Here is a 22,534-nt window from a genome sequence, read left to right as displayed (position 1 = left end):
ATACTGCATCTAATTGTTTGAGACAGCTGTGGAATTGTATAGAGATGAGAAGCCCATCCCATAAGTGCATGGCTTAGCCATCTTTTTTTTTTTTTTCCTGGCAAAACCATCCCAATTTATTCAGTCATGAAAAAGGGACCCTGATGGGGCTCCTGAGTGGCTCAGCTGGTTAAGCGTCTGCCCTTGGCTCAGGTCATGATCATGGGGTCCTGGGATTGGGCCCTGCATCGGGCTCCCTGCTCGTTGGGAAGTCTGCTTCTCCCTCTCCTCCCCACTCATACTCTCACTATCACTGTCACTCACTCTCTCTCTCAAATAAATGAATAAAATCTTTAAAAAAGAGGGGCCCAGGGGGCCCTGGAGCTTCTGATGGCTCTTTCAGGGTATCTTTCAACCTGGGGGAAAAGAAGGCTGGTTCTTGGAATTGAATCAAAGCTAATGCAGCAAGCTCAACAATGCACTGTGCTAGAAAGAACAGAGGTTTGGAAACCAGGGGATTCGTTCATTAGTGTTTATTGAGCATACACTGTATTCATTAGAGAAACTATATTAGAATTAGAATATCATAAGAAATTAGTAAGATACAATCTCTGCCCTTGAAAAAGTATACTCTAAGGACAGAGGTCAGCAAACTTTTACTGTGGAGGGCCAGGTAAATGTTTATACCGTTGATGTTGTACCCCCTCAACTTTGCTGCAGTAATGCAAAAGCAGTTGTAAACGATATATAAATGATGGATGTGGTTGTATTCTAATAAAACTTTATTTACAAAAGCGGGTAGTGGGCCATATTTTGCCTACAGGCCTGCAGTTTGTCAACCATTGGTCTAGGAGATGAGAGTTTCCGCCCTAGTTCTGTCATTAATTATATTTTATATATAATATATGTAAGATATCATATCTAATAGTAACATAGTTATTATTGAATAAATATCACCAAATAGAAATATAGGTATTTATTGTGTTCTTTGTCCTCCACATATACTACCTAGTGATGAGTGACATTCATGTACAAAGCAAGTGGCCAGGGGTGGGAAAGGGGGGTGCTCTCTGGGCCCACAGAATCAAAGATAGGCAACTCTGAGCCTCAGTTTTCCCACCTGTACAGTGAGGGCCTGTACTCTGTGACTCTAAGAGCAGGGTTCATGTTGAAAGAATGAAAGCATTCCTAAGATCTCTCCCAGCTCCAGGATGTGAATGTTGGGTGGTAACGAGCCCTCTCCCCTGATAAATCTCACCACGTCTTCTGGGTCTCTCAGAGACCACATAATTACCTAGTGCATCTGCGTCCTATATGTGCCAAAGAGCAGGGTACCCTCTGGTTCACTCCTTTCATTTTGTAGCTGGGGAAACTGAGGCACAGAAAAGTGATTTGACTTGCGCAAGGTTGCACACGGTTTTTATGCATATAGTTGCTGTTGGCTCAGTGAACTAGCACATGGCATCAATGAGTTCATGGTTACAGGCCTGATCCTTCTAAGGGCCAGTTAGCTGGTCTAGGTTCTTTTTTTTTTTTAAGATTTATTTTTATTTATTTGAGAGACAGAGTGGAGGTAAAGGCAGAGGGAGAGAATCTTCAAGCAGACTCCCCACTGAGTGCAGAGCCTGATGCAGGGCTTGATCCCACGGCTCTGAGATCATGACCTGAGCTCAAACCAAGAGTTGGACACTCAACCAACTGAGTCATCCAGGTGCCCCTGGGCTAGGTTCTATAGATACAGTTATTTCCCTTTATCCCAGCCTGTCCACCTGCTTTGTCCATGTGGGTCACTGTTTACCAGTTGGTGAGAAGGAGAGTGATAATTATAAATAGTTTACATTTACAATGACAACTAGCATTGAGTGAGTACTGACTACAATGGACCATTGCTCTGACACGCCATGCATTATCTCATTTAATCTCAACAACAGACTGTCCAGTGGTATTTTTTTTTTAAGATTTATCCATTTATTTGAGAGAGAAGAGGAGGAGGGGCAGAGGGAGAGCGAAAATCTCAAAGGAGGCTCTGCATTGAACATGGAGCCAGATGCAGGGCTCGATCTCACAACCCCAAGATCATGCCCTGAGCTGAAATCAAAAGTCGAATGCTCAACCAACAGCCACTCAAGTGCCCCTTAGGTATTTTCATCATCCCCATTTTATGAATAGGAATTTCGAGGCAAAGAGGGTTTATATACTTGTCCAACAGCTAGTGGCTAAAGTCATAAATCTGGGGGGGGGGATCCCAGAGACTGTCCCTTAGCTACATTCCTAACCTGCCTTCCTTAAATATGACAAATGACAGAATCATGCCATAAATCACCCCAACAAGTCTGAGATGCAGATGTCCTCATTCTCATGTTGAGATGATGAACCTAAAGCTGGAGGTGAAATGACCCCAGTCCTGGTCATGTATTCAGAAGGTGGTGAAGCTGCCACTTGAATCCAAGCCTTCCAGCTCATTCCACTGCAACCTTATTGGCTCTGCCTCATTATCATTCTACTGGACCCCCCCCCCCACACACACACACCTTACAAGTTAAAGTGCATCTCTAGTTTAAAGGACAGGATATTAGGGATGATTCAGCATTTCGATAATTTAGATAATTCAGCATCTAAATAAAGCAGCAGGTGTCATCTCAGGGAGTACTTAACTTCTGAGCATCCACTCTGAAGACAGCCGACCCATACATCCACATTGACTTCTGTGCCTCAAGCATGAGTTCCTCCACCAGGCTCACTCATGAGGCTAAATACCTATCCTCTGGCTAATGGTGTCAGGCTGGAGGCAGAGCCTTGGTGGTTAAGCACAAAGCCCCAAGGACTTGAATTACCAGGGTTCCATTCCTGGTTCTGCCCTTGACACACTGTGTGATTGTTTTGTATGTTACTGTCTTGTCTGTTTTCTCATCTATAAATTGGAGCTGCTAATATGCCTGCCTCCAGGAAACTTAAAGATTCAATGAGATGATGCATGTCAAGTGCCTAGAAGGTGCCTGGCACATTGGAAGCTCTCAGTAAATGTTCACTGTTAGCCCATTAGTCTGTTGGTTAACTGTTCGCTCATACATTCAACAAATTCTAAGTGTCTGCCATCTGCCAAGCCCTCTGCTTGGCCCTTGAGCTAGGGCAGCAATCCCTTCCCCACTGGTTTAGTCTGTGAGGAACCCCGTCTCTAGATAGGTTTCTCAACCACAGCATTGACAGCTTGTGCCGCAGGATTCTCTGCTGTGGGGAGAGGCTGTCCTGTGCATCGTGGGAGGTTCAGCAGCAGCATCGCTGGCTTCCACCCATTAGATGCCAGTGGTGCACATCACTGCCGCCACCCGGTTGTGACAACCAAACTGCCTTCAGGCTTTTCCAAATGTCACCTGGGAGGCAAAAATTGCCCCCGGTTGAGACACCACTGCCCTAAACACAGGGAGTGGGTAGTCAGTGCCCACCCTGGATTGCTGTGAGAGTCAAATGGGTTAATTCTCAAAGAGCTTAGAGCTGTGTCTGTAACTCCATTCATGTGACAGCTTCAGTACAACAAAGAAACGCAAAGCCCAGAGGTTAAAACAGTAAGCCCTTCTTCAGCACATGAGTCGACAAGACAGCTGGAAGTTCCCTCTGGTCTCCACGGGCCTTGCTTCTGAAGTCAGCTGGCTGGTCAGCTGTGCTTGGGTTTGTTGACCCTGGCTGGGCTCTGTCACTGTCTCCTCTCAGTTTCCTGGAGCCACTAACCCTCCAAGCAGGCTCCCCCTGACTTGTTCCCATGGCAGAGATGGGGCCCTGGGCCAGAGTGCCAAGTACCACGTGGCCACCTGAAGCTAGCTCAAGATCGGCAACTTTAACTTCTGCCACATGCCGTTGGCCTGAGCTACTCACAAGGCCAAGCAGTGGAGAAATGGACTCCAGCGCTGTGGGGGAATGCAGCAGAGGGTAGAGAATCAGGGCCATCTTTGTACTCGACCTACAGTAGGGGGTGTTCGCCATTCCTAGGCATGCAGGCAGTCGGGTGCATTTCACAAACATAATCTTCTCCTGCTTCCTGTCGTTCTCCACAGTTTCTTGGAGTCACAGAGCTCTCAGCATATTGTGAAGGCTACTTCCTCAAAAACATGATGGTCCTCATCGAAAACGAAGCATTCAAGCAACTCCTCTATGACAAAAATGGTGAAGGGACGGGCCAGGATGTGCTCCAGGACTTACAGAGGACGTTGGCCATCAGGATTCAGTCCATCCACTTGTCATCTTCCAAAGGTTCTGTTGTATGAAACGTCGAGGACAGGGAATGGTCCCCGAGGACTTCCCAGTTCTGCTGCTGCATTGGCTTCACACAAACACATACAGAGTTCACCTGGCGTCTGTTTTTGGCTAGGCCAAGGAGCTGTCTCTACTGCCTCAGCTTCTCTTGAATAAGCAATTTCAGCTCCCATGTGTTCCTGTTGAAAAACAAAGGACATTCCACTGGTCTGCAGATCAGATTGTGGTGGGGTCCAGAGCTTGAAGGTCAACATGGGGCAGCCAAGCCAAGCTCATCCGAAAGCACCCCTGGAGCAGTTGAACACCCGTCGCCGGGACCACAGTCAAATGGATGAGTTGAGGACTAAAGGTCTTTCTGGTTGCAGGTTGACAGTTGGAGAACTTAACTCATCTGACCCTGAAGAGCGTTGTGTTCTCACTAAGGACCTTTGTCACTGCAGTTCAGGGAGAGTCAACCATGGTAGCAAATTCATGAGACCGTTACCAATAACGAAGAAATAATTTGGCAAATTTTTAGGGGTGGGAACTTTTTAAAGTGTTCATAACAAAACAAAAACAGGGCAGCCTTGTAGTTTAAAATCTATTTCTAAAAGCTTAACAGTTCATTTTCAATTGAATTGTGTTTAGGGATCTGTGTTTTCAGTTTTGTTGTTTTTTCTAAAAAAAAAAAAACAGTAAGTTGCAGGTCTATACTGTATAAACATGCATCTGACAAAATATTGCTGACATTCTATACAAGGTAAAATAATAATCTTGCCTTAGTGATCATGGTTACACAAAAGAGGTGCACTGCCAATAATTATCTCTAACTCAATAGTTGAAAACAACGTGCATGCTAATCGTGATTTCGGGGTGAGAATAAAACACCCCCACATATCAAAACATGCATTTGCATGGGCCCAAACCAGTGAAATGTTATGTTTGTGCTTCATTTTTGCCAAGGTAAAAATGTTCCATCACTTCTTGCTAAAAATCCATTTGGTGAAAACTATAAACATATTCCTTTCCTCTAGCAATGATTCTGGGATGCTTTTGCAGAAATGTGTTCATAGGTGATGCTGATGGGGGGTGGGGAGGGCGCACGTCAGAGAATTTACTATTAATCCCAAAGTTTTCTCTGTATTCTCAGAAGATGTTAATAGTTTGCTACTAGCCAGAGAATATGACGATGTTAGATTATTTTTAAAGATGAAACATGTATGATAGGCAAGATTCTTTCTGTATTCTGAGAGTGTACAGTATAGGGTTATCTATAATGAAAGTTTATATCGACAGGGTTCCGTTTGCTCTGCCATATATTATAAGCAAAAGAGATCGGTGAAGTGCCACAATATTCCAAGTAATTTTTGAGTTGCTGCCTTTTTTTTTTCCTCGTCCTTTAATTTGAAACCTAGCTAGAAACGAGAATGACTTTTACCCTTTGGGGTTGGCCAAGTTTCATCGGTAAACCTCCTTCCTAGCATGCCTGTGGGAAGTTGTGCACAGACCCTAGACTCTAGAGGAGCTCCTGTCATCCATTGTACTTGCTCCCTGAGCCACTGTCCAGAAGACTAAGGCCAAGTTACACGCGTGTGACCCACGTCTGCCTACAACATTGGCCCTTAGGTGATTTGGATACACAAGGCCTCTCTTCTCCATGGTCATTTGCAAACCTCCCAGGCCCTCTCATCAGATGAAGAAGCAGAGGGGAAAAACTCTGCAGAGGTGGCCGAGTTCCAGATACACAGCCCATGTGGGCATCACCGCTGCCTCCCACCTCCTCTGTGTCCTCAGAAACGCTGTGTGACGCTCCCTTAACAACAACGGACTTCCCTGTGAATGTCTCTTATGCTAGTTTGGGGCCTCTGCCCTTTGATTTGTACAGTGGCAACTCCCAACAGGCTTCTGTTATGGTTTGTGTGCTTCCTCTGTCATTAAATGATTTTCCCAAGCCGCGCATCCTTTGTATGGTACGGGTGAGCTTTTTACCTGACAGGTGAAGCCTGAGAGCTTCATCCAGTTGAAAGATTGGACGAGGTGGCCCCGCAGAAAAAGTCGAGGGAAATGAAGACACCAGGTAAAAGATAGGTGCTCATGTCGTTGGCAGTGAACCGCCACCTGTCGGCTCTGTCTACTAGAGGTTGGCTGCGCAAGCAGGCTCCAGGGCCCCAGGTCTGGCCTCTGCGTGCTGCCACCCTGGCCACTGACCTAATGCAGCTAACCCACCTCCAGAGGGTGTAGTTCTGGCTGTCATTGGTGCACCTTGATGAAGCTTTTTGGGGGGTGGGAAGATGGAGGAAAATAAGTTCTACCCACATGGCATGTCCCCCACCACCATTCTGGGGTGGGACCACAAGGGTACAAGCGGCTCTCTTCTTGGGTATCATCATCACTGAGGTCAAAACCGAGGCCCCACCTTGTCCGCTCCGGCCCAGCCCGGGTCTGGGTGGAGACTGATACCCCTGACTCATCCACAAGGCCTACAGGAAGCCAGCATGCCCCAGAAGGTAAACAGCTGACATCACCAGCCCCTCTGCCCTGCTTAGCAGGCAAGCTCTGTTTCTTTAAGAAACAACTGAAGCATCTGAGTGCTGGGGGCCAGAACTCTGAGTCAGTCCTGGAGAACAGAAGGTCGATTTATTTTTGACTGTGCATCACCCTCTGTGTGGCCTCAGGGCAAGTACACCATTTGATTTATTCCTTTTGCCAAGATAAAGTGTTAGGCTACCACATTTGCCTTTTACTTGTCTGGTGGACAGCTTTGTCATTCCATCCTTCATGAAGCCTGCAGCTTCTGAGGCCCTTAGCATCTCGGGGGCAGAGGGTGAGCCCACCTGCCTGCCCCAAAGCTCCCTCCACGCACCCCTTCCACTGCCAGGAGGAACCAGAGGGAGGAGGAACCAGCTGAGGCGGCGGCTGCCCCCAGGACGCACGCGTGCGATTGGTCTCGTAGGTACCGTATTTCAGCGTCAGCCACACTTCCCAAAAGGAGACTCCCACCCAAAATGAGGATCAAGGTGTGAGCTCCCATCACGGGAGGCAGAAGCTGTAAGACAGTGTTAGCCACCCCTCAGGGTCCCGTTGGATGGAGGGGCTCCAGAGATCTCCGCCCCTGACATACTTTAGTTCAGACATGCTTTAGTTCTGTAATTCCGTTTCTGGAGCTTGCATTGCTTTTTCCTGTGGAGCCCCCAGGACAGTGAGTCCGCTAGGCATTGTTTCATCCCACCTCGTGTGTTACCTCCAAGTTTCACTAAGCTCAGGCAGCCCACACGGGTGGGTGGAGAAAGGGGTTTGGATCCCACACAGTGGGTGGAGAAAATCTTTTATTTCACTAGTCTTGCGTTCCCTGTCTTCAAATTCCATGCTCAACGCCTCCAGCCCTCGCTTTGCGGGCGCTAGCTGGGGTCACAGATGGATGGGTGCACAAGGATCCCCATCCTGCCGCTTGTGACTCCCCTTCCAGCCGGCCCTAGCAGACAGCCTCCAAGACTCGATCCTGGGCTTCTTGGCTTGAGGGTTCAAGTCAAGCAATGGCTGGAGATGCTCAGCCATTGCCTGGCTCCAGACTCCAGGCTCCAAGTAGGTCTGAAAAGTTGCATATATCAACACCAGTACAGCCCCTGACTTGCCCTGAGACATTGTGCAGGTCATTCACAAAATCTAGTGTTTGTTTTTCTCTTTTGAAAAGTTGGCTTTTTTTTTTTTTTTTAAGATTTTTATTTATTCATGAGAGACACAGAGAGAGGCAGAGACACAAGCAGGGGGATCCCAGGATCCTGGGATCATGCCCTAGGCCGAAGGCAGATGTTCAACCTGAAAAGTTGGTTTATTTTTTTTTTTTGAAAGTTGGTTTAAATACAACTAGTTAATAGCATCACTGAGAAGATTAAGCAAGGTGTTTTATATGACTCACTGTACAGTTAGTAGCAGGGAAAGGCCCTTTCAAACTTGTAAGACTAAGTAAGCAGAGGGCAGGAGAAACTGATGATTTGCACAAGGAAGGGAAGGTTAACAATTTTGCCCTTCATTTCTTTATTATTTTTATTTAAACTCAATTTAGTTAACACATAATGTATTATTAGTTTCAGAGGTACAATTCAGTGATTCATCAGTTGCATTAACACCCAATACTCATTACAAGTGCCTTCCTCAATGCCTATCACTTGTGCTTCATTTCTAGAACTTTCTATGGCAGCCATTCCCATGGTGGTTTGTGATCTCTAGGGTTGTGCTACTTGGTCCAGGGGATGTGAAGAAATTCCCCCCAAAACAGCTCTATTGCAGTCCTAGTTCCTAGTGTGGTGTCTCACACAAAGTCAGTGATCAAGAAATGTTTAAGTCAATGGAAGCCAAGTTCAACTAGATTTCTATCTTTCATATAAGTACTGTAAATATTTCATAGAAAATATTTTCCTATAAATACTAAATGTAAGTACTAAAAATACTCTCACATTATTACTATATTTACTAAATATTGGAGTTGCAGGGATTGGCTCTCCCAAACTCCTCATCTACTCAGGAACATGAGACTCACATTTGTAACTCATATGACATGAGTCCAGGGCCCCACAAATGACCCAGGAGGGACAGACCCATGGGGCTGACTCTCAGTCCAAGGCTGGGGACTGTGGTAGCCACAGGTAGCCACAAATCTCCAGAGGAAACAAACACCAAATGTCACCTCCAGAACATGCCGGGATTGCTGTCTTTCACAAGCCAGCTGTAAGCCCACGTCCTTTCCTGCCACTTGAGTGTGTGGACACTCATCTTCCACCGAGAAATCCCCCTGGTGAAACTTCATGTCCCCTGTGTCCCTCCCAACCTGGCCAGTGCCTTGAGTAAAGCAGCATATGTCTTGGGACAGAACCATTGGGAAGCTGGTATGGTGCCTATATTTTTCACCCTCTTTAAAAATAACCCAGCAGATTTTAAACTTCCTGCTCGGTAGCAAAAAATAGAACTCGTACTCAGCAATCATGTTGCACATTAGTTTCCATTACTGATGAGGCAGTGGGATGATGAGTGCCCTATGAAAGGACACGCCTCCAAGTTTAGCTCCGAATATGAAAAGACAATCTGTCTGCGTGAATAGGCAATTAAAAGAGATGCCCTGATGGCACTGATGCATTCTTTGGATGTTGCTTTTCAGAGTTAACCTCAGATGAGTTCTGAATTTTAATGCCACCCCAAAACTCTGGGATGAAGAGCTGCCAGGAGAGAATTGGCGGGTGGTAGAAGGAAGGGACTCTGGGCTGGGCACCAGATCCCGCCTCTGGTCCTGTTGCTGCCATCGGCTACTCAGTGACCTTGGCCAAGCCTCTTTTCCATTCCAGACCAATTCTAAATGAAAGCCTTTCTCAGCTGATGTTCTGTGCACCTCCACTGAACGTGCCATGCTCCTCTTGCTACACTCATGTATTAGAACCTTGCAGGAATACCATTTGGTGGGATAGAACATTCTGGATTGCATCCAGGAGGACGTAGGAAAAGGAACCTCAGTAATACAATGATGTCTTCGGTAAAAGAGGCAAGAAGTCAAATAAAAGGTTTACAACAAGGCTCCAAGGATGTTTTATTCTGAGGATGCACCTCACCAAACCGTAGCCTTATGATCCCCATCTCCTTTTTGTTTTGTTCTTTTCGCTTTCTGTTTTTAAATAATTCCAGATTACAGGAAGTTGAGAAGATAGTACAGAGAGGTCCTTGTACCCTTTACCACTTCCCCCACCCCCAGTGATGGGATCATAAGTGTCTCTAGTATGATACTGAAATTAGGAAATTGACATTGGCACAATGCTTGTGTCTAGTTCGTTGCCATTTTGTCACGTGTGTAGATCCATTTGACCACCACAGTCACTGTTCCACATCACAAAGGTGTCCCTGTGCTCCCCCTTCACAGTCACTCCCACACCCTTCCTCCTCTCATACAATCCCAGCCCTGGCAACCACAGATCTGTACTCCACCTCTGCAGGTTTGTCATTTTGAGAATATCCTATAAATGGAACTGCACAGTAAGTGGCTTGCTTCACTCAGCACAATGCCCTTGAGATCCATCCAAGGATGTTGCACGTATCAAGAGTCTATTCCTTTTTATTGCTGAGTCGTATTCCCCAGTGTCCCATCTCCTTTTAACCAAATGTATGTGCATGTTGGGAAGTGTGGCAGTAAGACAGCTTGGCTCTGACAGCTGATTCTCTCTGGTCGAAGCTCCCAGAAAACAGTGATGTCTCTTGGGCACCAGACATGACTTTCTCATCCTGCAGCATCGAGGGGAGTGTGTTCTGTGTTGTTAGTCCAACATTTTGGTGTTGGTGGTGGATGGCAGAGGACAGACCACTGTTCTCAAGTGGTCTAAATAGTCTTCAACTGTGCAGTAAGATCCTTCTACCATTGACTGACCTCTCCAAACATCTCACTCATGGTGTAGGGAAGTGCTTCTCAGACTCACTCCCTGTACACATCATTGAGGATCTCATTGAAATGCAGGTTCTGGTTAAGTAGAGCTGGGTCAGGCTTGAGATCCAGCATTTCTAATAAGCACCTAGATGATGCTCATGCTGCCAATCCAGGGACCACCCCTTGAATCGCAAAGGCATCAGGTATGGAGATCAAGGATTCATCTCCGTCTCTTTCTGCTGCCAGACTAACCCCTGGCTTCTGTCCTGTCACCTGCATCTCTGGAATCTAAACCTTGTGGGTTATTACGAGCCTTTCCTTCTGTCCCAGACCATGAAGACATTTTAGCAATACATCTGGGGAAATCATTTGAAATTCTATTTTCCTAGGTGGAGAGTTCAAAGAGTCTAAATTAAACCTAAGGAATTATTCACCCACAACCCCATTCTACCTTCACTGTTCCTGGTCTTCTTTTAGTCCGAATCAAATGTATTAATTCCACGGGTGTTTACTGATGGCCTGGCACACATATGTGACCCACCTCTCTGCTATAGCCAAAGCACCCACCCTCTCTCGCTTTGGTTTTCATTCAGTATTGGTAGTAGAAGGAAAGAAGAAAATTCTTGTTTATTCTAAGACTGTTTCATGAGACTTCTTTCTGCACTCACAGAGGCCCTCCCAAGAGTGGCAGGGACACCCAGGAGGACCAAGAAGGGAATGATCAAAAGATAGCTGTCCCTCCCATCTTCCCTAAAACGACTTTGATAGTGGAGCAGGATGAGTGAAGCATCTGGTTCCAAATGGCTGCTGGGTGACCTTGAGGCCTGGCAGCCATTTGCTATGGGGAATGGGTGGGTGGGAAGAAGAAAAGAGTGGCAGATTTTATCCATAATTACTCATTACTTTCTTTCTCTGTCAAGTGAATGACTGAATTTTTAGCACTTCAAAGGAATTGCTCTCATACATTAAATATTGTGGTTGGGGGCCCCTCAGACTTTGTTTTCTGTTAAACAAGTAATAAGAAAGTGTACAGAGTCTTTTTTTTTCTTTTCTAGAAGTTCCTTAGACCAGGGGATGAATCTCTACCCCTGATATATGAGGGTTTCTGTTGATCAGTGAGTTTAATGAAAATCAGTGATATGGGGGCACCTGGGTGGCTCAGTGGCTGAGCATCTGTCTGCCTTTGGCTCAGGTCATGATCCCCAGGTCCTGGGATCCAGTCCCACATCAGGCTCCCCACAAGGATCCCGCTTCTCCCTCTGCCTATGTCTCTGCTTCTCTGTGTGTGTGTGTGTGTGTGTGTGTGTGTCTTTCATGAATAAATAAATAAAATATTTAAAAAAGAAAAAAAAAGGAAAAAATCAGCTATATGATATGGTTGCTTAGAAGAGCTCATTTAGCTGTAGAGTACATTAATAGAACCATAATCACTAGAATGAGGTGAGGGTGCTCCTCTGTGCCCTAGAGTCCTGCATTCAGTTCAGGGCCTGCATGAGTTGGGGTTCCTAGCAACAAGCACCTCTGGCTAATTTAAGAAGGAAAGGGATTTATTCAAAGATATGAGGCAATTCAGACACTTGTTGATGGGCTAGAGAAACCATTTGAAAGGCAGAGCTCGGGCAGCCCCGGAGGCTCAGCAGTTTAGCACTGCCTTCAGCCCAGGGCATGATCCTGGAGTCTCGGGATCGAGTCCTACATCGGGCTCCCTTCATGGAGCCTGCTTCTCCCTCTGCCTGTGTCTCTGCCTCTCTGTGTGTGTGTGTGTGTGTGTGTGTGTGTGTCTCATGCATAAATAAAATATAAAAAAAAAAAAAAAAAGGCAGAGCTCTTAGGGATGACTGACAAACCATGACACAGGAAAGGCCTGATGAACTCATGCTGCCACTGCTGCCACCACATGCTGTGAGGGCAGAAATCAGTAATGGCAGCTCCGCAGTGATGGCGACATTGGTTTCCATGACCACTACTGCTACGAGCAAGAGAACCACCCCTGCCTCAGGTGACCTCAACCTGTCACAAAAAGCTTAACGCCTCTGCCTCCACTTGCCCCATGAAATGGGAGCCCCCATTCCTTCGTGGTGCCCCTTTCAGAATCAGACTTTCATCCCAGCACAGCTGACTGGCAGAGCCTGGGTCATGTGACTGTGCTTAGCCTTGCAAGGGGGTGGGGGGGTGTGCAGGGGGGAAGTTTCAGCTCTTACTGCTGTGTTTGGGAGATGGGGCATACACCAGGGGGTTTCTATGGAGAAAGATGATAGGTGGCCATGAACATGGCAGGTGTCCCCTATACTCAATAAAGTTCACAGACTTATCAGAAGAAACTAACCAGGGATGCCTGGGTGGCTCAATCGGTTAACTGTCAGCCTTGATCCTGGGGTCCTGGGATCGAGCCCCGCATTAGGCTCCCTGCTCAGTGAGGAGCCTGCTTCTCCCTCTCCTCCCTGCTCATGCTCTCTGTCACTATCTCTAGCTCTCTCAAATAAATAAATAAAACTTGAAGAAGAAGGAGGAGAAGGAGGAGGAGGAGCAGGAAGAGGAGGAGGTAACCAAAAATTGAAAGGGCAGCTGAAGGAACTGGGGTGTTTGGCCCATACAAGGGAAGATTTGGGTGACCATCATGTTGTCTTCAATAGTGGGAGATGGTTTATAGGTAAGAAGAAATAGCTTCATTCAATACGGCCGCAGGGATTACAGCTATCCTAATGATATCCTAATTCTTCAAGAATTCAGACTTCACAAAGTATCAGTAAAAACTTTTAAAAGTCTGAGCAAAGCCTTCCAAAGATGGAATGAGCTGACATGGGGGTAACGAGTTCCCCATCACAAGAAGCATTTCAGAAAGTGCTGGTCAACCACTTGATAGAGATTCAACCAATAAATGGGGGGAAAAATTTAAACGGCCCTTACGACTCAGATGTATTGTCATTATCAGTTCTCTCCTTCTGATATTAATCATCTATTTGGCTCAGAAAACCCATCCATCTTGATATATCTTATGTAAAATTTGTAATGACCTCCTTGCCTTCATTTTTTGCCAGTGCGGCATTTTATTAAAGCCTGCCACCCCATTTATCCTCATCATGTTAGTGAGGCAGCAGATCAATTCATTACTCTTACTTATCCACTACAGGAGGAAGAGAAACAGTCTCCAAAACCTCACCAGCTAGAAATAGAAAAAGTAGCTAGAAATTAATTCAGTTACTGAAAAATGGGACTTCTTCTTATAAAGGGAAAAGAATGGATTTCAGTCAAGCAATCAAGTTAGGGAAAGGCCATTTCTGAGAATAGAATGAAATCCGGGTATGTGACATTGCATGTGTCAACACCACATCAGTTGTACATTTTTTAAAACCAGATTCAATAGAGAAAAACCATGAGTCGTGCGTCAGTTTGGCCACAGGTACCAGCTAGCCTCGGTCTTCCCTCCCACAGAATGGGGGGTGTCGCTGCACTGACCCAGCAGGTAAGGGAGAGAGAGGTTGAAGCAATGGTGGGAGGTGAGGCTCTGTCATAATGCACCAAACCTTGTTCCCCAAGCAGGGAGAAGCAAGAGGGAGAAGCAGCTGGCTTTGCTCCCCCCCTGGAGCTACTGCCATGGGACTCATCGTCTCATCGCCGATTGGCTGACTCCACCTGCCTGCAGCCTCAGGTGGGGGTAGGGGCGGGCAGCAGTGGCTCTCTGGGCATCCTGCCCCTGGGCAGCCTCACAGCTCCCCTCCTACCACACTAGGAGTTCCAAGACTCATCCCCCAGGGTCCAGTTTATTTTAATTTTTTTGTTTCCTTTTTTTTTCATTTTTTAAATTTAAATTCAATTTGCCAACATATAGTATAACACCCAGTGCCCATCCCATCAAGTCACCAGGGTCCAGTTTAATTCACAACACTCCCTTGACAGCCTCACTCCCGAGAACCCGCCCCTCCCCAGGGGCACCCCAGCCTTTTGTTCCTCTCCTGTGCTCTGAGCTCTTAGGTACAGAATTTTACTAGATGACTGTCAGTCAATTGCCACATTTCATCCCAGAGGCGGTGGAAGCAATGCGTGCCCCTGTGTGCTGCTTCGGAGATGCTTCTGTGTGGCTGAAGTGTCATGTCCAGTGCACACGCGGGCGGTCTTTCCCCCTCCTCTCTATCCTGTGTCCCCTTGGACGGCGTGGAGCGCAGAAACTGGCCTGGAAGGACCCGCTCGGTTTGAGAGAATGAGATGCTGACAGAGGAAGGACCAGCACAGCTCAGTCCTGTACATATGTGCCACGGAAAGACACCGTGCAATGTCTATAAATCTGAAAAAAAGTAAAATCCAGCATTGCTCTGACTTGGACATCACAGTGGGATCTAACGTTTATTGAGCATTTATCACGTGGCAGATACTGTGCCAAATGCATTCTGTGTGTTGCCTCAATCCTCACGGTGACTCTTACGTGATGGGGATTTGTATTCCCATTGTACAGACAGGGAAACTGAGGTGCCGACAGCAAGGCTGAAAGTAAGTGCAGGGCTGGGACGTCGATGCAGACGACGTTGGTGACTTCTATGAGAGGTTTTGCTCTTTGCCAAGCTCTTTGTTTAAAATGCCTCCTTTCGGGGTGCCTGGCTGTCCCAGTCCGTGGAGTGTGCAACTCTTGATTTCAGGATTGAGGGCTCAAACCCCACATTAGGTGTAGAGATTACTTAAAAATAAAATCTTTAAAAAAGTTTTAATTAAAAATTAAAAAAATAAAATGCCTCCTTTCGAGGGAGGTGGAAAAATGAGATCTTTCTGCTGCTTTAAAAAAATAAATTCATTTATTTTTCACCATTCAGAAACCTATTCAGAAGAGGAAGAAAAAGCCTTCTGGGGGGTCAGGGGAAGGTTAATGGTTGTGTATCTGTGGTGCGCTGTGATGCCAAGGTCAGCTTCCTCTGGATGCAGTTTTTTTTTTTTTCTTTCTTTCTTTCTTTCTTTCTTTATTTCTTTCTTTCTTTCTTTCTTTCTTTCTTTCTTTCTTTTTTAGGATTTTATTTATTTATTCATGAGGGATACATAGGCAAAGACACAGGCAGAGAGAGAAGCAGGCTCCCTGTAGGGAGCCCAATGTAGAACTCGATCCCAGAACCCTGGGATCACTCCCTGAGCCAAAGGCAGACGCTCAACCACTGAGCCACCCAGGTTCCCCTGGAGGCAGCTTTTTGTGTGTGAGGTTTGAAGAGTCTTGTAGACGAGGGAAGGCCCCAGAGCATGTGACGCAAGGCCTCCTTCATTCCCGTCCCAGGGGGAAGAAGGTGAACCCTGCGGTGGTGACTGTGGCGCATCTAGGGCTGCTCCGTGTGGCCTCTGCACAGAGGACAGGAGGCTCCTTGGCCTTCAGCCACCACGGGCACTGGAAAAACAAATTTGGCTTTTAGCTGCAACCTCTCAGAGGAACCAAAAATAAGCCACTAGAAACTCCTCAAACTTACCTGGGCGTTCTGTTTTTTTCATGGTTGTCGAGTTTTGTTTTGTTTTTTAAGATTTATTTATTTATCTGAGAGAGAGGAGAGAGAGCAAGCAGGAAGGTGGACAGAAGGAGAGGGGGAGAATCTCAAGCAGACTCCCCATTGAGCACAGAGCCCGACGCAGGGCTCGATCTTACCTCCCTGAGATCACAACCTGAGCCGAAAACCAAGAGAGTTGGATGCTCAACCCACTGTGCCGCCCAGGTGCCCCAAGAGCTGTTTCTTCCAATGGGCCAGTTAGACCTGCAACCCAGTTCTGTTTTCTCCCAGTTCAGAAGGTGCAGCCATCACCTTCACAGCATCCAAACTCTGGGGGGCAGAGCACAGGGGCAGACGGAGAAAGCCCAGGACATGCAGGGGGTTTGGTGTTTTATTTTCTACTAGCAAAACCAGGAGACAGGGAGCTCCTAGGGGGCTCAGTGGTTAAGCGTCTGCCTTGGGCTCAGGGCGTGACCCCAGGGTCCCAGGATCGAGTCCCACATGGGGCTCCCCGGAGGGGGCCTGCCTCTTCCTCTGCCTGTGTCTCTGCCTCTCTCTGTGTCTCTCATGAATAAATAAATAAAATCTTTAAAAAACAAAAGAAAACAGGAGATAGGTAACTACTAGTTCTGATGTTGTCGAGGCAGCAGGATGTCAGGACATCGAACCCCTGGCACTGTGGGCTGTGGGCTTGGCTGGAGCTGAGCTGGAAGGAGGGTCAGCCAGGAACACCAGCCTGGGGCAGCTGGGCTGGCCTGGTTCGGGGGTCACTTCCCTGCTCCATCATCACGTGCCAGGCGAGAGAGGACAGGTAGCCCGGGATGTGCACTGGGGAGTTTTCTGATGGGGTGAATCCCTTTAATTGTCCAAGGTATGGTCCAGCTGCTGCTCCTTCTGGGGCCTTCTCTATTTCCATGGAGAAAAACCATGCACCAGAGCCTGGAACCCCGGCTCCTGAGGCAGCGTGCCAGCCCCACACCCCATCCACCCCTGCAGGGTGGGGGCACCTCAAGACGAGTCCACCACCCCTCTCCATCTGTGTAAGGGCTTACAGCTTGTCCTAAAAGAAGTGCTCTGATCCTTGCTTCTCACAGCAGGGTCCACAGACAGTAGAACCGACCTCACTGGGAGTTTGTTGGAGCGCAGAATCTGACCCCTGACCCCACATCTCCTGCCCTGGAATCTGCATTTTACCCGGAGGCCTGGGTGAATGCCCAGCACACTGTGGTCTGGGAAGGGCAGGCTGCTGTGACCGCATCAGGCCCTTCTGCCTCTCTCAGGACCCTGCAACCAGCCTGAAGAGATGATGTGGATATGGCCAGGACTTGGGCAGCAGACCCGGTGGGGTGTGGGAGAAGATTCTTAGGGTGCTTGAGTCAATCAGCAGTAATGAGCCATTTGGAGCCCACCACACCCTCTGGGAGTTTCGGAGAGCGCATCCTTCTGCCAGTAATCCACACACACACACTGGAGGCCTCAGATGTTCCCTCGGCTGCGAATGTGCGGCCAATTGCCTGACCCTCCGCGCTTCTTTCCTGCTGCCTCTCACCAAGGGGGATGTTGGGGCAGAACCTTGGAACGCGGGATCCCTGGGTGGCGCAGCGGTTTAGCGCCTGCCTTTGGCCCAGGGCACGATCCTGGAGACCCGGGATTGAATCCCACGTCAGGCTCTCGGTGCATGGAGCCTGCCTATGTCTCTGCCTCTCTCTCTCTCACTGTGTGCCTATCATAAGTAAATAAAAATTTAAAAAAATAAATAAAACCACCGATACATGCATGAGGTTTGCCAAAAGCAGCTTGTGTCCCAAGTAGGGCAGACAGGCCACCACAGGCAGGAATGGAGAAGAGGATTGAAGGAGAGAAATGTGAAGGCTTGAAAGAGGATGTTTGAGTGGTGCACCTAGGGGACCAGTGACAGTCTGAAACGGCTTCCCTAGAAATGTCTTTGAGAGCATGAAAGTTATAACAAGAAGCTGTGATTTTTACAGAGTGCCCCAAACGGCTAGGATTTCAGCCCTATATCCCTATTAACGAAATGTGACTTTTTCATCCCAGGGAGACCACAGCTTTGCCCACGATGCCGCATGGAGAAGGAGAAGGGATCAATTACCTAGATAATTCAAGGACAGCTTCCCAGGTCTCCAGGAATCTCTGACCAGGGCACTAACCCCATGATTGGGACTTGGTTTAGCAAACCTCTGCCTTGTGACACCATGGTGTAGGGGGAGGGGTACAGATTTTCCCCCAGCGGCATTTAGCAATGTCTGGACACACTTGTAGTTGTCACAATCGAGAGAAAGAGAAGCTACTGGCACCTAGTGGGCAGAGGCCAAGATGCTGCTCACCATCCCTCAATGCACAGGACAGGCTCCACGGCACAGAGTTATCCAGCCCCCGATGTCAGTAGTGCTAGAGTGGAGAAGTTCTGTTCTAGGGAGATGGGTTTGGGTTCCAGTCACTGCTCAGCGTGCTGGTATGGAAGGAATTCTTCCCCGTAGGTTGCTGGATCACAGGAAAGTCAACTCAAACAGTCTCTAGCCACAAGTTCAGATTCTCTGCACCCCCAGGACCCAGACCGATCACGTTCCCCTGGTCATCATATGCCTCCTCAGACAGCAGAGCTCACTCACTTATATTTTCCTCTTCCAGGGGATTTCTGAGGTTTAACAGTTTCCAGTCCTGCTCCTTTGGCGTAGATTGGGGCCTCTGGAAGGCCAAGAGAAACCCAGGTCACGTCTGTTTTGCAAGCTCCAGGTGCAAAAATGAAGAAAGGCAAAAATAAGATTATAAGAATTTCAATTTATTTTAAATATTTGCAAATGAGAAATTAGTACTTCTACCCTTAAATAACGGAATCAATATACTCATACCACTCAGAACATAATTGTAATTCTGTACATTTCATATATTAATTCACAGTGCCCTACAAGCAGGGTTGTCATTAATGGGATCCAATTCTGAAAGTGCCCAGTGAAAGTTTTCCTTCTTTATTCCTGCCAGAGTGTCTCTGTGACCATGAATAGGCCTCACTTGGAAAAATATTAAAGATATAGGGGGTGCCTGGGTAGCAGTGGTTGAGCATCTGCCTTTGGCTCAGGTCCTGATCCTGGGATCCTGGGATCGAGTCCTGCATCGGGCTCCCCACGGGGAGCCTGCTTTTCCCTCTGTCTGTGTCTCTGCCTCTCTCCGTGTCTCTATGAATAAATAAATAGATAAATCTTTTTTAAAAAAGATATAAATGTATAGCTATTTGAGGCAATGTTATAGGGGCAACAAAAGCCCAAAGGCAAAAAGTAGTACTTAAAACATAAATACTTACTGGATGTCCTGGGTGGTATTCTGAGTATGTGTACACACACACACACACACACACAACACACACACATACATAATCTCAACCTTTTATTGTTGTTAATCCCATGTGACAGGCAGGACAACCAAAATAGAAATGAAGTGGCGCCCAAGGTTACATACCTTGCCAGTAGGTACGTGAGAGTAGAATCAGTATGGAAGTAAACTGAGGGAGTTTGACTCCAGAGACACCTTTAACTCTGCCAATTGACAGCCTCTCAAATGGAGAGATGCGGGTTCAAGAAGATGTGTAGCACCATAAAAGGGCTTTAGAAAGCATCCAGAGGAGGTACAGGGCAATGCCAACAGGACAGGTGTTGGAGGCACATGGATCTGAATTCAAATACTGGTTCACACTCTTTGCTGTTGAGGTCTTGGGCTCCTTACTTAATCTAAAGCCACTTTCCTGAGAAAGATAGTCATCATATGGCTTCACTCATACGTGGAATATAAGAAATAGTAAGAAGGATCATAAGGGAAGGAAGGGAACTGAATGGGGAAAAATTAGAGGGGAAGACAAACCATGAGAGACTCCTAACTCTGGGAAACAAACACAGGGCTACAGAAAGGGAGGTGGTGGAGGGTGACTGGGTGATGGGCACTGAGGAGGGCACGTGATGGGATGAGCACTGGGTGTTAGACTATATGTTGGCAAATTGAATTTAAATTTAAAGATTTTTTAAATAAAAAATCATAAAGCCAGTTTCCTCCGCTGTAATGTGGGCACGGTGGCCCCTACATGTCCAATGAGGCTCTGTTAGGGTCTGAGCATTAGCCCCAGAACACGAGGGGCACAATGCATCACACACCATTGTGATGATAAAACTGAAGGTCAGAGAGAGCAAGTGTGTTGCCCAAGGCCACACAGCAGAGCCTCTGCAATACCTGGTCCAGTGTTCCTTACACATCAGCTGCTCTAAGCCATTTCATCCATCTGGCCCCCCTCCATCCGCTAACAGTGTCTTTTTCAAATTGCCCATTTCAGACCTCCAGAGAGGCTTCTCTCGCTTGCAAGGGCTATGCTGCCATACTTGGTGGACTGTGCCAAACTGGGTGAAGTGGGAATAAGCAAATAAGAAGCTAAAACACAGTTCAAAGAAGGTGGGGGAAAGGTTTAAATTCCAAGTATAATCCTGGAGTGTCCACTAGGTGGAGCCACACTTGAGAATTCACCAAGTCCCCACATTCCCCCCTCACAGAGTCCCCACATTTTCTTTTTCACCCATAGGTTAGAGCGTGAATTTGGCTCCTAAGTAAGGGACTGAGAAGGTTCACTCATTCACTCACTCATTCATTCAATCGTTACTAAGCACCTACTCTGTGCACAGGCATGATGATACAACAGTAAACACTGTAGTTATTTTTTATTTTTTTAATTTAAATTCAAGTTCATTAACATATAGAGTAATATTAATTTCAAGAGAACGCTTGCAAGGGCACCTGGGTGGCTCAGCCGGCTAAGCATCTGCCTTCAACTTGGATCATGATCCCAGGATCGGGCTCCTCTTTGGGCTCCCTGCTCAGCAGGAGCCTAATTCTCCCTCCCCCCACCCTTCTTGCCCCCCTCCCCTTCCCCCTTCCCCTGCTCATGCGCTCTTTCTCTCATATAAATGAATTAAATAAATAAATAAATAAATAATTTTTAAAAAAGCACACTGTAGTTATGAACACGTGATTAGAATCTGACAACTTCTCTGCTGCTGTAATGAACCTCACAGCCAGGCAGTAACTTTATCCTTCAAACCACTCCATCCTCAGCAGGGGCCCAGGTTTCTTTCCAAAATATTTATTTGGCATGTATTTTCCACCAAGCTCTGGGAACACTAAGAGGGATCAGACACAGGCTAGTGGAGGAGACACACATGACCGGTTTGCGGTCAGCCTGCCCTGGGCGGTGACTGCTACTTGCAAAGGCAGGCTGGAAAAGCCCAGAACTCATCTTCAGGATCCTTTAAGACAAAGTCAAGTCCTTGTCCTTCAGCATCCTGAAACGGAAGCTCAGAACCTTGGCCCCACCCATACTTTCTCTGCTTCTTATCAACAATTGGCTCCGATTTGCTGCCCCCCTAGAAATCTCTTAGTGCCACCATGATGGGGCCTTGAAATGGCAAGAATGACACTGAATTTTTTAAAGGTTTTTTTAAAAATTTTTTATTTATTTATGATAGTCAGAGAGAAAGAGAGAGGCAGAGACACAGGGAGAGGGAGAAGCAGGCTCCATGCCCCGGGAGCCCGACGTGGGATTCGATCCCGGGTCTCCAGGATCGCGCCCTGGGCTGAAGGCAGGCGCTAAACCGCTGCGCCACCCAGGGATCCCTTTAAAGGTTTTTAAAATGTATTTGAGAGAGAAAGAGAGAGAGCAGGCAGAAGGGCATAGGGAGAGGGAGAGAGAGAATCTCAAGCAGACTCCACACTAAGCGACAAGCCCTATGTGGGGCTCAATCCCACAACCCTGAGATCATGACCTGAGACAAAACCAAGATTCAGATGCTCAACCAACTGAGCCACCCAGGCGCCCCAAGACTGATTTCATTATAGTTGGATTAAGCGAAAGCATTTTACTCTTTACTGGGTACACATTTCTGCTTCCCCCTCCAAGAGAGGCTCTGTGGGTGTAGATGGAGCCTCATAAACTAATGTCAGAGGCCCGGGCTCTGAACCTAACATGATATGGGGTCGTGGATCCGTCACATTCTCTTTCTGGCCTCCCGTCTGTGGTAGACTAAATATGGGCACAAATTCTTTACACATCTTCCCAGCAGGAGCTGGTGTCTGTCCCACTTCCCTGGATCCCCGAGCCACCCACCCTTTCGTCCACATCACATCATTTCCCCTAGATTAGCTGTGAGGATTCTGCCCATGGTTCTCCCCACAGTCACTCTGCCCCCGACATTCATGTCACACAGGAGAGCAAATGACATGAAAACAAGGGTTTTTTAAAGATTTTATTTATTGATTCATGAGAGACACAGAGGCAGAGACACAGGCAGAGGGAGGAGCAGGCTCCCTGTGGGGAGCCCAATGTGGGACTCGATCCCAGGACTCTGGGATCACGACCTGAGCTGAAGGCAGATCCTCAATCCCTGAGCCTCCCCGGTGCCCCTGGGAGGAGTTTTTCTAAGAG

The 22,534-nt window shown here is 47.3% G+C and overlaps 1 protein-coding gene across 2 annotated transcripts in view; it reads left to right on the top strand.

The window, feature by feature from the left end:
* The window catches only part of BTBD11 (BTB domain containing 11), a 310,110-nt gene extending 303,945 nt beyond the window's left edge, over positions 1-6,165 (top strand). Inside the window, exon 17 of one of the 2 annotated variants that reach the window (XM_038550769.1) lies at positions 4,029-6,165. In XM_038550769.1, the coding sequence (XP_038406697.1) occupies positions 4,029-4,238 (210 nt within the window). In that variant the 3' untranslated portion in view covers positions 4,239-6,165. The remainder of the gene's footprint in view (positions 1-4,028) is intronic. The other variant, XM_038550770.1, reaches the window with a different exon arrangement.
* The last annotated feature ends 16,369 nt before the right edge of the window (positions 6,166-22,534 follow it).

The sequence above is a fragment of the Canis lupus genome, chromosome 10, assembly GCF_011100685.1.
Source record: "Canis lupus familiaris isolate Mischka breed German Shepherd chromosome 10, alternate assembly UU_Cfam_GSD_1.0, whole genome shotgun sequence".
Classification (NCBI taxonomy): domain Eukaryota; kingdom Metazoa; phylum Chordata; class Mammalia; order Carnivora; family Canidae; genus Canis; species Canis lupus.
The sequence above is the reverse complement of the archived record's forward strand: the minus strand, read 5'-3'. Positions and strand labels throughout refer to the sequence as shown.